The 13471-nt window shown below is 44.1% G+C and overlaps 1 protein-coding gene across 6 annotated transcripts in view; it reads left to right on the top strand.

Annotated features, from left to right (window-relative positions):
• Window positions 1-13471, top strand: part of kdm2aa (lysine (K)-specific demethylase 2Aa) — a 50711-nt gene that overhangs the window by 29547 nt on the left and 7693 nt on the right. For 3 of the 6 annotated variants that reach the window (XM_036000167.1, XM_036000166.1, XM_036000168.1), the window contains 7 exons: window positions 855-890; window positions 1096-1209; window positions 1397-2009; window positions 2139-2304; window positions 7318-7569; window positions 7702-7865; window positions 10993-11139. In XM_036000167.1, the coding sequence (XP_035856060.1) occupies window positions 855-890; window positions 1096-1209; window positions 1397-2009; window positions 2139-2304; window positions 7318-7569; window positions 7702-7865; window positions 10993-11139 (1492 nt within the window). The remainder of the gene's footprint in view (window positions 1-854; window positions 891-1095; window positions 1210-1396; window positions 2010-2138; window positions 2305-7317; window positions 7570-7701; window positions 7866-10992; window positions 11140-13471) is intronic. The other 3 variants (XM_031295395.2, XM_031295397.2, XM_036000169.1) reach the window with 2 other exon arrangements.

The raw sequence follows: 13471 nt of genomic DNA, 5'->3' as shown, positions 1-13471 counted from the left end.
GCAAAAGAAGCACTACAATATAGCGGTGCAACGATGAATCGATTAGTTGTCAACTATTAAATTAATCGGCAACTATTTTGTCGATTGATCGTTTGTCTTTTTTTTTTATTAAAAAAAATAAGATTTCTCTGATTCCAGCTTGTTAAATGTGAATATCTTCTAGTTTCTTCTCTCCTCTGTGACAGTAAACTGAATATCTTTGAATTTTGGACAAAACAAGACATTTGAGGACATCCTCTTAGGCTTTGGGAAACACTGATCCACATTTTTCACCATGTTTTGACATTTTTATAGATCAAACAACTAATCGATTAATCGAGAAAATAATCGACAGATTAATCGACTATGAAAATAATCGTTAGTTGCAGCCCTACTACAATACTTCATGTTCTTTCTCTTCAGCTTGTTTTGTGATGTTCTATTCCTCCTTAACTACATTTAATGCTTATGTAACTATACTTTGACTGATGAGTGTGAGTAGATGATAGCAGGAGTATCAGTTCTGGGTAAACTCGTCCTTTTTTGATTAACAACAAAACGTATTTTGCCATGGTTTTAAAGTCTTTACTGATAAGCCTTCAGAGGCTTTTTTTTTTTTTCTTCCTTGCCAGCAATGAAAATATTGACAAAACCCGTTTTTCCCCCTTCAGATTACAGATAGTTTGCACGTGCACAATCTTTGTTTACTTTAGCACAATATAATGGCAGCTTCTGTCCAAATTGCCATTGATGCAAAGCACAACACTGCCAACTAAATCTCAAACGAGCCTACTGTCAGCTAATTGAGATTGTTCTTTGTCAGTTCAGTTTGTCAAGTCACTTCTGATATTGACATTTTTTGCTTTTTTCTCTAGCAGTCTAAAGGAGACAAAGGTGAAAGCCTTCCAGTGGTGAGTGTTATTGATGGATCTCTACTTTAACCTGTTTCTTTTTAAATACTATCTTGATTCAAGGTCTAACAATTTCCTTTTTGTTTCTGTTTTTCTCTATATTTCATACTGTCCTCATTTTCTTTGTCATTCTGTGTCTCCTTCCTTTTATGTTCTTGTTATTCTTTCTGCATTCAATTCTTCCCTTCTTTCCCTGCATATCCAGAAGCGGAAATCTTCCTCCCTGTTGGATGCTCGTATGGCTAAGATTTATCGGCGACAGAGACACAGCCGCGATGGAGACGACTCTGCCAGTGATGATGATGATGATGAAGGTTTGTCTGTGTTAAAAGATTAACCTGAAGCACATTTCCACTTGCCAGTTATTTTTCTGACTGGTATTCACCAAGAAAATTATTTGAAATCTGAAAACAAAGTACTTGAATTTCATCGTCCAGATATCTTTTGTTGTGATGTGATCACCTTGTTCTGACCTGAATGCCTGTCCCATCCATACATCCATCTCTGCAGCCTGTCAGAGGAGAAAGGGGGCACTCCATGCCCGAGGGGGGAGCCACTCTTCCAGGAGGGGGTTTGGTGCCAACAGGAGAGGCCTGCTGAGAGGAGGCTCGGCCCACAGAGGAAGCAGAGGAGGGCTCATGACTCCCGGCTCTTCCTCTGCCCTCAAGCTAAAGCGAGGGATGGGCATGAGGGAGGGAGGACGGAGGGGACGAGGGGTGAGACTGAGGGGAGGCTCTAGGATGCAGCGAAGAGGAGACGACTCCGAGGAGTCCGACGATGACGACGACGACGATGACGAAGAAGATGACGACGAGGAGGACAGTGAAGACGGAGACAAAGAACGAGTGCATCGCCGATGTAGGAGGCGGCGCAGGACGGACGATGATGAGGATGAAGATGAGGACAGTGACGGGCAGGACTTTGACCCTGAAGAGGACGAGATGGACACGCTGGAAGATGAAGAGGAGGAAGAGGAGGAGGAGGTGGAGGAGGAAGGGCGCTGGGATTCAGATCCCGAACCCCCAGTCCTCCTGGTGTCTGATCTGAATGATGACCTGCTGAGTGGCTCCTATCTCACTGTCACTCTACAGCGCCCCCACAAGGCCAAGAGACACTCTGGTAAGACTTCGGATTCAACAGCTACAGTATCATCGATTTAGATTAGTGTGTGTTCACTTTCCATAACTGAACTGTAAAGTAAAAATGAACAAGTTAAACTCCTAACAATGACATGTTGTCGCTGCTCAGGCTCCATTGTTCCAAAGCTAGAAGCAGCCATGGGTCTGAGGACAGCTGCTGGGGGTGCTGGTGGTCAGCAGGGCTTCATCCAGAGAAAGACAGCTCTGTCCAAATCTTCACGACTCAAGAGCGCTGACACCACAGCTGACGGAGTTACCCCAAGAGGGCCCGGCAGGTACAGCTCAACACGTTGTCAAATTCTGTCAAAGTTTATCATAGCCCCATATCACAAAGCATGCCTCAAAGGGCTGTACATATAATAAAAACAGCAATCAGCAACAGTAGCAAACACGTATAAAGTAAGAAACTACTTACTAAAGCATGATTTATGGTTCTGTGGAGGCTCCACGGAGAGCTTTCTCTGTAGCCTACATAAGTGGCCAGAAGTTTATACTTGTGCGTTGGTGTGTGCGTCAATCTCTTTAAGAAAAGAGCAGGGTGTGTGTGTGAGTGGTAGAGCGAGTGACGGCGATTAGCTTCGGACCGAGTAGTGACCATAGAGTCATAGTGAGAGAAACAAAGTGTCTCCCCTGTTCTTTTTTGACCACGGTGGGAAATCTGGAGCAGGAAAAGTTAACCCTCTCCTTGATTTCATGTTGTTTATGGAGGAGAACCAGGAAATGAGTCGGGGGGGGGAAATGCAACACTACCATGCCTCGGCTGAGCGGCATGTAGTTAAATTTTTCGAGAGGTGCACGTCAGGCTACGGCGTAGGGTCCAGCGTGGGATCCATGCCTCCACGTACCTATGTACAGTGAGGAAAATAAGTATTTGAACACCCTGCTATTTTGCAAGTTCTCCCACTTAGAAATCATGGAGGGGTCTGAAATTGTCATCGTAGGTGCATGTCCACTGTGAGAGACATAATCTAAAAAAAAAATCCAGAAATCACAATGTATGATTTTTTAACTATTTATTTGTATGATACAGCTGCAAATAAGTATTTGAACACCTGTCTATCAGCTAGAATTCTGACCCTCAAAGACCTGTTTGTCTGCCTTTAAAATGTCCACCTCCACTCCATTTATTATCCTAAATTAGATGCCCCTGTTTGAGGTCGTTAGCTGCATAAAGACACCTGTCCACCCCATACAATCAGTAAGAATCCAACTACTAACATGGCCAAGACCAAAGAGCTGTCCAAAGACACTAGAGACAAAATTGTACACCTCCACAAGGCTGGAAAGGGCTACGGGGAAATTGCCAAGCAGCTTGGTGAAAAAAGGTCCACTGTTGGAGCAATCATTAGAAAATGGAAGAAGCTAAACATGACTGGGGCTCCATGCAAGATCTCACCTCGTGGGGTCTCAATGATCCTAAGAAAGGTGAGAAATCAGCCCAGAACTACACGGGAGGAGCTGGTCAATGACCTGAAAAGAGCTGGGACCACCGTTTCCAAGGTTACTGTTGGTAATACACTAAGACGTCATGGTTTGAAATCATGCATGGCACGGAAGGTTCCCCTGCTTAAACCAGCACATGTCAAGGCCCGTCTTAAGTTTGCCAATGACCATTTGGATGATCCAGAGGAGTCATGGGAGAAAGTCATGTGGTCAGATGAGACCAAAATAGAACTTTTTGGTCATAATTCCACTAACTGTGTTTGGAGGAAGAAGAATGATGAGTACCATCCCAAGAACACCATCCCTACTGTGAAACATGGGGGTGGTAGCATCATGCTTTGGGGGTGTTTTTCTGCACATGGGACAAGGCGACTGCACTGTATTAAGGAGAGAATGACCGGGGCCATGTATTGCGAGATTTTGGGGAACAACCTCCTTCCCTCAGTTAGAGCATTGAAGATGGGTCGAGGCTGGGTCTTCCAACATGACAATGACCCGAAGCACACAGCCAGGATAACCAAGGAGTGGCTCTGTAAGAAGCATATCAAGGTTCTGGCGTGGCCTAGCCAGTCTCCAGACCTAAACCCAATAGAGAATCTTTGGAGGGAGCTCAAACTCCGTGTTTCTCAGCGACAGCCCAGAAACCTGACTGATCTAGAGAAGATCTGTGTGGAGGAGTGGGCCAAAATCCCTCCTGCAGTGTGTGCAAACCTGGTGGAAAAACTACAGGAAACGTTTGACCTCTGTAATTGCAAACAAAGGCTACTGTAACAAATATTAACATTGATTTTCTCAGGTGTTCAAATACTTATTTGCAGCTGTATCATACAAATAAATAGTTAAAAAATCATACATTGTGATTTCCGGATTATTTTTTTTTTTAGATTATGTCTCTCACAGTGGACATGCACCTACAATGACAATTTCAGACCCCTCCATGATTTCTAAGTGGGAGAACTTGCAAAATAGCAGGGTGTTCAAATACTTATTTTCCTCACTGTATGTTGCCACGGCGTGGATTTAACGCAGAAGCATAAATCGGAATATTTGACGTCTACAATATACACGGAGGACAGTTACCTCCGCCGTAGTCTGAACATGTGTGACTGGTTAGAGCTGCAACTGCTTTCTAAGCTTTCCCCACTAACTAAAGCACTCTGACTTTACTTATAATGGCTATTTTCCTAACATTTTTCAAAAATACATCCACTGTATACTGTGCACCTTGACAACCAATCTGTGACCATGATGATATTGATATTGTGTGATGCTTTTGGTGATGGGCATGTATAATGTTGCTTTCCCTAAAACATTAAGTTTCCCAACTTGCATGTAACAATGGTGGCACTAGAGATGCACCGATTACAATTTTGTAGGCCGATTCTGATTTTCTTTGAGTTAGGCCAGCCGATACCGATTTTAGCCGATTCCGATTTCATTTTTTCTAACCACTTTACAGCACACACAAATATTTATTTTCTATCTTTTCCTTTAATAGAACATTTTGCAAGTCTTGTCTCTTATCTAAGTTGTAGGAACAACAAATAATAACTTGACTTGTAGTTGATCAATTGGAATCAGAAATGGCTTACATGAAAGGCAAAGGCTTCTGGATTATGCTTATTATACCAAAATAAAGTTTTGTATCATTCATTGAGTTTTATCATTGAATTAGGACAGAAAGGTCAGATTTGGCTTGGACAAAAGTCTTGTCGCATACAAAAATACAGTAATGTACGGTAGAAATTATACTTTATTGTGAATACACAAACCTGCTACAATAACGTCAGAGCATACGTAAAGTCATGGTGCCTTGGGAAAAAGAAAATGAGCTTGGAGGACTACATCCATACGTCTCGGCAATGACTCAAATAACGTATTGATGAAGTCATCTGGAATAGCAAAGAAAGCAGTCTTGCAGGACTCCCAGAGTTCATCAAGATTCGTTGGTTTCATCTTCCAAGCCTCCTTTATCTTACCCCAGACATGCTCAATAATGTTCATGTCTGGTGACTGGGCTGGCCAATCCTGGAGCACCTTGACCTTCTTCGCTTTCAGGAACTTTGATGTGGAGGCTGAAGTATGACAAGGAGCGCCATCCTGCTGAAGAATTTGCCCTCTCTTGTGGTTTGGAATGTAATGAGCAGCAATAATTTGTTGATACTTCAGGCTGTTGATGTTGCCATCCACTCTGCAGATCTCTCGCACACCCCCATACTGCATGTAACCCCAAACCATGATTTTTCCTCCACCAAACTTTACTGTTTTCTGGGTGAATCTTGGGTCCATGCGGGTTCCAACAGGTCTTCTGCAGTATTTGCAGCAATTGGGATGCAGTTCAATGGATGATTCATCAGAAAAATCAACCTTCTGCCACTTTTCCACTGTCCATCCTTTCACCAAGCTGTGGGCCTTTGCAAATGCAACACACTTTTTTAGTTGTCTTCTGTTTAATGCTGGTTTGTGAGCACTAATTCGGCCATGGAGGCCACTGCGTGAGAGAATTCGACAAACTGTTGTTATAGATACAGGGGTTTCTGGTGGCCAGCCCAGAAAAAGGGCTGGCCCTGGACTGTCGAAGCAACAAACGGTCCTCTCGAACAGTTGTCTTATGGGGTCTGCCTGACCTGGACTTGTCATGTACTTCACCAGTTTCTTCAAATCTTTTTCTTATCCTTTCCACTTGACGTTTGGATACATTGAAGATGTCTGCCACCTCAGCAGCAGACTTGGTCTTCCATCTTTGGCATGTTGTGAGAGGTCAGGTTGCACTTCACATGAAGGTCTGGTGTGCTGGAGTTCTTTTTATACACACCCAGAAATGTGTTACAGTATTTGTCACAGGTGAAACTCTAATCTGTGATTGGTGGAATCATATAAAGACACGACAAGACTTTTGTCCAAGCCAAATCTGACCTTTCTGTCCTAATTCAATGATAAAACTCAATGAATGATACAAAACTTTATTTTGGTATAATAAGCATAATCCAGAAGCCTTTGCCTTTCATATAAACCATTTCTGATTCCAATTGATCAACTACAAGTCAAGTTATTATTTGTTGTTCCTACAACTTAGATAAGCGACAAGACTTTTGTCAGGCACTGTAGAACATTTTTTGAACAGATAATGGATCACTATAAAATAGAACTATATAAATTACTCCTGGTGTGAGAAATTCACACACATCTAAAGTGCAATGTTAGAACCATTTCCTTCTTTTCACATCCAATATCCAACTAAAAAAATGTGGTTTTGGTGTTGTCCCTCCACGCCCTACTTTTTCCTTGCAGGTGTTGCATATTGCAAACTTGTTATGTTCTGCACACACGCTGAAGAATTTCCAAACAGCTGACATGTTGCAGGTTAATTCACGAGGTTCCCTACATGTGTGAGAATAGCGCGGACACGCGCTTCACACCGCGAGCGGGTACGCACCACACACGGCGGAAAAGTTGAGAGAAAGGAAAAAGAGACTGTGCTGTCGCGTCCGTGTGTGCGTGCGTCCTTGAGAACTGTAACTGGTATAACTTATGTTGTCAGTTAACTGTAGCATTGACCGGCATGAAATCGGCATATGTCAGACTGACCTGCCGGTCGCCGGTCATGGCCGAGCACGTGAAAACCGGCCAATTCCGGTCACCGGACGGTCTATCGGTGCATCTTTAATTGGCACACAGTTTTGTGTTTTTTTTGTCCAATGCACTACCATATCCTTTTATTTCTTGGGAAAGGAATACTCCCAAACTGTGACTTTGTTCAACATACCAATTTAAGTAGAATGATTTAGACGGACAACAGCTGACATCATTAACCCAAACGCCATTTGATATTTTTTAACTCATAGGCCACGTCTGCGGGGTAACCATGGCGACAGAGGCACTAGAGAACACTCAGCGACTTCTTCAGAGGAAGATGAAATTGCTGGTCCTCCTGCACCCTCCTCCCTGTCTCCTCCGTCCCTGCTGTCTCTGCCATCTTTTAAGGACGTGGGCAACGAGAGAGGAGGGGAGAAGGAGGTGTGGGTGTCTGTGTTCAGGTACTTGAACAGAGCTGAGCTGCTGGCCTGCATGATTGTCTGTAAGGCCTGGTACAAGTGGTACGTCACACTCTTTTATTTTACAAACAGAGCACTCATCAACATACAGTATTGTCCCTAGCTGGTGAACAAGAAGCAGAGCTCTGACACAGCTTGTGAATAAAACCAATCATGTCTCGATGTCCTGTGCAGGAGCTGTGACAAGCGTCTGTGGAGCCACGTGGATGTGAGTCGGTGCAGCCCGCTCAGTAACCAAGCCCTGGCGGGCATCATTAAACGCCAGCCCACCTCTCTGGACCTGTCCTGGACCCCCCTGGCCAAGAGACAGCTCAACTGTCTGCTCACCAGGCTCCCAGGTACAAACCCACACTAACACTCAAACACACAGATCCCCCTGTCCCTACATGTGCCATTACTAGGGGTGTGACAAGACGAGACACAATATTGGGTTCACCATAGTCTGCCTGTCATAGATTTGACAGACTTATCTCCACAGCACTGCTGAGGAAGGTCTGGCCCCTCAACACATACACTCCTCTAAAGTCTTGGACCACGCTAATCTCCGGTCGCAAAAAAGGGGGATCTGTAACTTAGTTTCAGGAAGGAACATGTTTTGGTCGAACATTTGCACCCCACTTAATAAATCGTACACGTACAATTTTAAATGAAGTTAACTGTTTACACAATACAGTAACGTGAGCTATTTAAATTAGCATTTTCAGCATGTAAGTGGGCATTCACACGGTCTGGCAAAAACGCAGGTCTTTCCATTCATGTGATAGGTAGTGCGTTTAGGCTGCGGCGGGGGTTGCCGCAGAGGGGACACGCTAAAAAAAAAAAGTTGAGACCGACTCAACTTTTGGAGAAACGAAACCTGACGTCGCGCTCCGGTGGCCGGTCATGTAACCGGAGATCAGACTTGTTAGTGTGTTTTGAGCTGTGGTTTGAGGCGGTAAGAGAGTCCCGTACAGGAAACAGGAAACAACACTGCCTTTATCTCTGCCACAAGAACGTTTTAAAACACTGAGTGTAAAACATGAAACCAAGCACTGAACTGCCCAGGAGTTTGTGTAATAGCTGAATGTTTCCTGCAACAACAAAGCACTCGCTCTGTCTAAATGAAGCTGCCTTCAAATGCGGTCGGAAACATCTATAAACGATCAGACGGAAAACCGTAATTGTGAAAAATAAAGTCTACTTGTGCTAAGTTGGGGGGGGGGTTAAATAACACAAGATGTCACACAAATGGGCCATTTCAGTGACACTCCCACCGCCGCACAACCCTGTGGCAAATCGGCAGCACCGGAACTATCGTTGATCCAGACTAGGTTCAGGAGACAGGATGAGATTTTAACACTGTTTTAAAGAAAACTTCAAAGACAAAATATGACTAGAAAAGTAGTCTTTTATTCAGTTCGAAGTCACAAAATGAAAAACGAGCACTGTAAAAGGTTTTGTCACAAACTCAAATGACTGGCTTCTCTCCTGTATAACTATCCTCTTCAGACCCAATAACTGCGGCGTGAGCTGCTAACTTCTTATTTAAGCTGTAAACAAGGTAGTAGCTACTCTAGTATAGATATATGACCATTTTAAGATGAGGGTAGACCTTTCTCTTTCTTATTTGTAATATCATTAGAAGTGAAGTTAGGCTTTGCTGTCTGCTTCTCGACTCATTTAAAAAAAAAAAAAAAGAAAAGCGTGCTTGTTTAACACACTGAACTGCAGACGTGTCTTAGGCTGGCTACACACTGGCTGTGTGGCGTGAGTGTGGCGTTTCTGTTGCGTGTCAGCTGCGTGGATTTTTCTAGGTCTTTACCAGTGTTTGGAATAACGCCATTTAAAAGAACGGTGTTAGGTAACGACGTTATTTTTTCAGTAACGGGGTAATCTAACTAATTACTTTTCCCGTCGTTACAACGCCGTTAACGTTACTGGACGTTAAATGCGGTGCATTACTATGCATTGATTGAATAAACTGTGTAATCTGAACGCACCCCTGGCTCACAGCTAGTGAGGAGGTGGGTTAATAACGAGGTAAGCGATTATGATTGGCTAAGGCAGAGTCATGTTTCATGGTAGCCAATCAGAGCCAGTGTTTTTACACACATGCCAGCACACGCGCCACACACACACACGCTAAACAGAGATTCGATGAAGCCGCAGAGATGGCGAGTCAGGAGCAATCCGATGAAAAGTTGGCATTTTCAAGGTGGAGATATAAGCACTACTTGAAATTCACTGTGGTCAAAGGCAAGAACGTGCATGTAATGTGTACATTATGTCCAGGAGCGAAGACTTTGTCAATATCCGTCGTAAGCAACTCTAATTTAACGAAGCATCTCACAACGACACACGCATCTACAAAGCTAGTGGCCAAAAACACCGATACCTCCACCACAGATGATAGCTCGCCATCCACTAGCAAAGAAGGATTCGGAGAAAAGTCCTCCAAGCACCAAAAGCTAGATCTTTCTGCCTCACAACAAAAAAACTTTGACATATAGCAACTTTTTTTTTTAACAGTAACGCAAATAGTTACTTTCCCTGGTAACGAGTTACTTTTATTATTATTATTATTTATTATAGAGTAATTCAGTTACTAACTCAGTTACTTTTTGGGACAAGTAGTGAGTAACTATAACTAATTACTTTTTTAAAGTAACGTTCCCAACACTGGTCTTTACACACCAGAAACGTGTCTGACGCGGCGCTGCTGCTAGCCTTGTCTGTACACATATGTTTCCCATTGATAAAATGAAATACCACGTTAAACATAAACATATACTGATTTGATTATAGCAAAGACAACGTCGGCAGTATTGACAGCAAAATAGGCTACAGAATGTTTCGTTCTGTATTGACAGGTGCAATATTAGAAAATTGATTTACATTTATATCTGCATTTATGTCAAAACCTAGAGACTTTCAAACATCAACATGTCATTTATTAATATGTATTCGTGTCAAAATGACATTTAAACATCTTTTCCTATCCTATTTTGCCTGGAAACGCTTCCAACACGCTTGCGTGTCGCGTGAAAAATAGGTGTCGGTTCCATGCACGCGTTTTCGGCGCGGCTCGAGCTGCGCCTGAGACATGCATGTCACGCAGGCAGTGTGAAAGCTCTAACCTGTTAACGTGGGAGCCGAAATAAAAACGGACACGCCATGCGGCTGACACGCTCATGCGACGCAGCCAGTGTAGCCGGCCTTAGGCAAGCGACAGGGAGAGAGAGAGCGAGAGAGAGCAGCAGTACCGGTAATGGTCTAACGCTGGGTTTTACAGGCAGCTTTTTTCCAACTGCAACTCCGCTATCGCTCAGAAAGTTGACTCGGAGTCAACGGGAAGGGGGTCTCTTAATGATAAATTCAAGGTAAAAGCCAGACTGGACTCTATCATGCTGGCTGCTGGTCTGCACTTGTGAACTGATAGCGAGACAACTTTTCACCTTGACCACCTCTCTGTCTTTGCATCTTCAGGTCTGAGGGAGTTGAGGGTGACTGGTCTGTCCTGGTCCTGTCTGTCAGCGATGGTCTCTCCCACTCTGCCCTACCTGCGGCTGCTGGACCTGCGCTGGTGTGAAGGCGTTAAAGATGCCCAGATTAAAGAGACCATCACCCCGCCTGGTCAGTAGCAGCAGAAATGAGCAGCCTCAAAGCTCAGTGACTGTACACTTGGGGCTTTTGGTGTTGCGTGGAATGCAGCTCCTCACTTGCGAACTGGTATTTTCCTGGAGTGCACTGAGGTTATTTCCTCGCCTGCGCCGGTTTAGTATCTTGGTGCCTGGCTGTGCTCCCCTGTGGGAGGGGAGACGTGGTTGAGGGTGTGGGGAAGCCAGTCCAGTGACGTTCTGTAATGTTGGTGCTAGGGCTGAACAATTTTGGAAAATCTAATTGCGATTATTTTCACCAATATTGCGATTTAATAAGCGATTCTTTTTTTAAGCTCTTTGTCTTCTGTATTATTCAACAAAGACAATTAATAAATCATTGTATAGTATGAACACACAAGATTAGATAGATTAAACTGTCGTCAATGACACCATCAAGCTGGTTGGCACATTCGTTTTCAGTACACAACCAGGGATGATATCAGGCCCAGCAGCTTTACTCGTATTCATTCTAAACAGGATTTTTCTTCAACTCCGCTGTGAATACTGACAGTGACTGGTCCTCTGGAGCCGAAGGGCAGACTTAACAGCTGACAGTGATGCGTACGAAATGATTCAACAGTTTCGACTGTAAATCAACAGGTGTGTTAGAGACTGGCTCACTCAGTTCCATGATAAAGCTTAATTCAATTCAATTCAATTTCAATTCAATTTTATTTATAGTATCAAATCATAACAAGAGTTATCTCGAGACACTTTACAGATAGAGTAGGTCTAGACCAAACTCTGTACTTTACGAAGCCCCAACTATTACAGTGGTTGCCTCAAGAGCAAGCATTAGCAGTAGCTATTGCGACAGTGGCAAGGAAAAACTCCCTTTTTTTTTTGTTAGGAAGAAACCTCGGACAGACCCAGACTCTTGGTAGGCGGTGTCTGACGGCACCAGTTGGGGGAGTGGTGAATGGTGGCAATAATAGTCATAATAAAGATAGTGAAGCAGTGATCACAATGGTAGTCATAGTAGTTCATGTCATAGTAGGGCACAGCAGGGCGTTACGGGGTGTAGTGTGGCACAGCAGCCTGGGTGGACGCGGTTGGACGCGGCAGGACGCAGTCGGACACTGCGGGGAAACGCAGAGCGTAGCAGGGTGTAGTAAGTCCATAGCGTCAGCTGCACCCAGGACCCCGGTGTAGGTGCCACCCAATTCCAAGGCGATGTTCTGGGTGAAGAAGAAGCAAAGGGACTCCGGGGAGAAAACTCCCCAGAGATAGGTTAGTAACAGGCATTTCTGGGACTAAGATGCACACAGAAGGAGACAAGTGAAAAGAGAGAAGAGGGAGCGGCTCATTGTGTCCTTGGAAGGAGCTTCCCACAGCAGTCTAGAGTTATAATAGTATAACTAAGAGAGGCAGGCTAAAGAGAGGGGCCCTGGACCGGGCTCGTACTCTCCCCTGCCGGAACGGGCTTGTACTTCCTGCCTCCCTCTACTCTACTCTACTATGCTGCAACTCCTCACTCCCTAACTATAAGCTTTATCAAAGATGATGGTTTTCAGTTTATTCTTAAATGTGGCGACGGTGTCAGCCCCCCGAACCCAAGTTGGGAGCTGGTTCCACAGGAGAGGAGCCTGGTAGCTGAAGGCTCTGGCTCCCATTCTACTTTTAGAGACTCTAGGAACCACAAGTAGCTCTGAGTTCTGGGAGCGTAGTGCTCTAGTGGGACAATAAGGTACTAAAAGCTCTTCTATGTATGATGGTGCTTGACCATTTAGTGCTTTGTAGGTCAGGAGAAGGATTTTAAATTCAATCCTGGATTTTACAGGAAGCCAATGCAGAGAAGCTAATACAGGAGAAATGTGATCTCTTTTGTTAGTTCTTGTCAGAACACGTGCTGCAGCATTCTGGATCAGCTGGAGGGTCTTGAGGGACTTATTTGAGCAGCCTGATAGTAAAGAATTACAGTAGTCCAGCCGGGAAGTAACGAATGCATGGACTAGTTTTTCAGCATCGTTTTGAGACAGGATGTTCCTGATTTTGGCAATGTTACGAAGATGGAAAAAGGCTGTTCTTGAGGTTTGTTTTAAGTGGGCGTTAAAGGATAGATCCTGGTCAAAAATGACTCCTAGATTTCTGACAGTAGTGCTGGAGGCCAGGGCAATACCATCTAGGGTAGCTATATATTTAGATAATGAAGTTCGGTGGTGCTTGGGTCCCAGCACAATAACTTCCGTTTTGTTTGAGTTCAACATCAGAAAATTGTGGGTCATCCAGGATTTTATATCTTTAATGCACGCTTGAAGTTTAGCTAACTGACCGCTTTCGTCTGGCTTGATTGACAGATATAATTG

This window comes from Sander lucioperca, chromosome 4, assembly GCF_008315115.2.
Source record: "Sander lucioperca isolate FBNREF2018 chromosome 4, SLUC_FBN_1.2, whole genome shotgun sequence".
In the NCBI taxonomy this organism is placed as follows: domain Eukaryota; kingdom Metazoa; phylum Chordata; class Actinopteri; order Perciformes; family Percidae; genus Sander; species Sander lucioperca.
The sequence above is the reverse complement of the archived record's forward strand: the minus strand, read 5'-3'. Positions and strand labels throughout refer to the sequence as shown.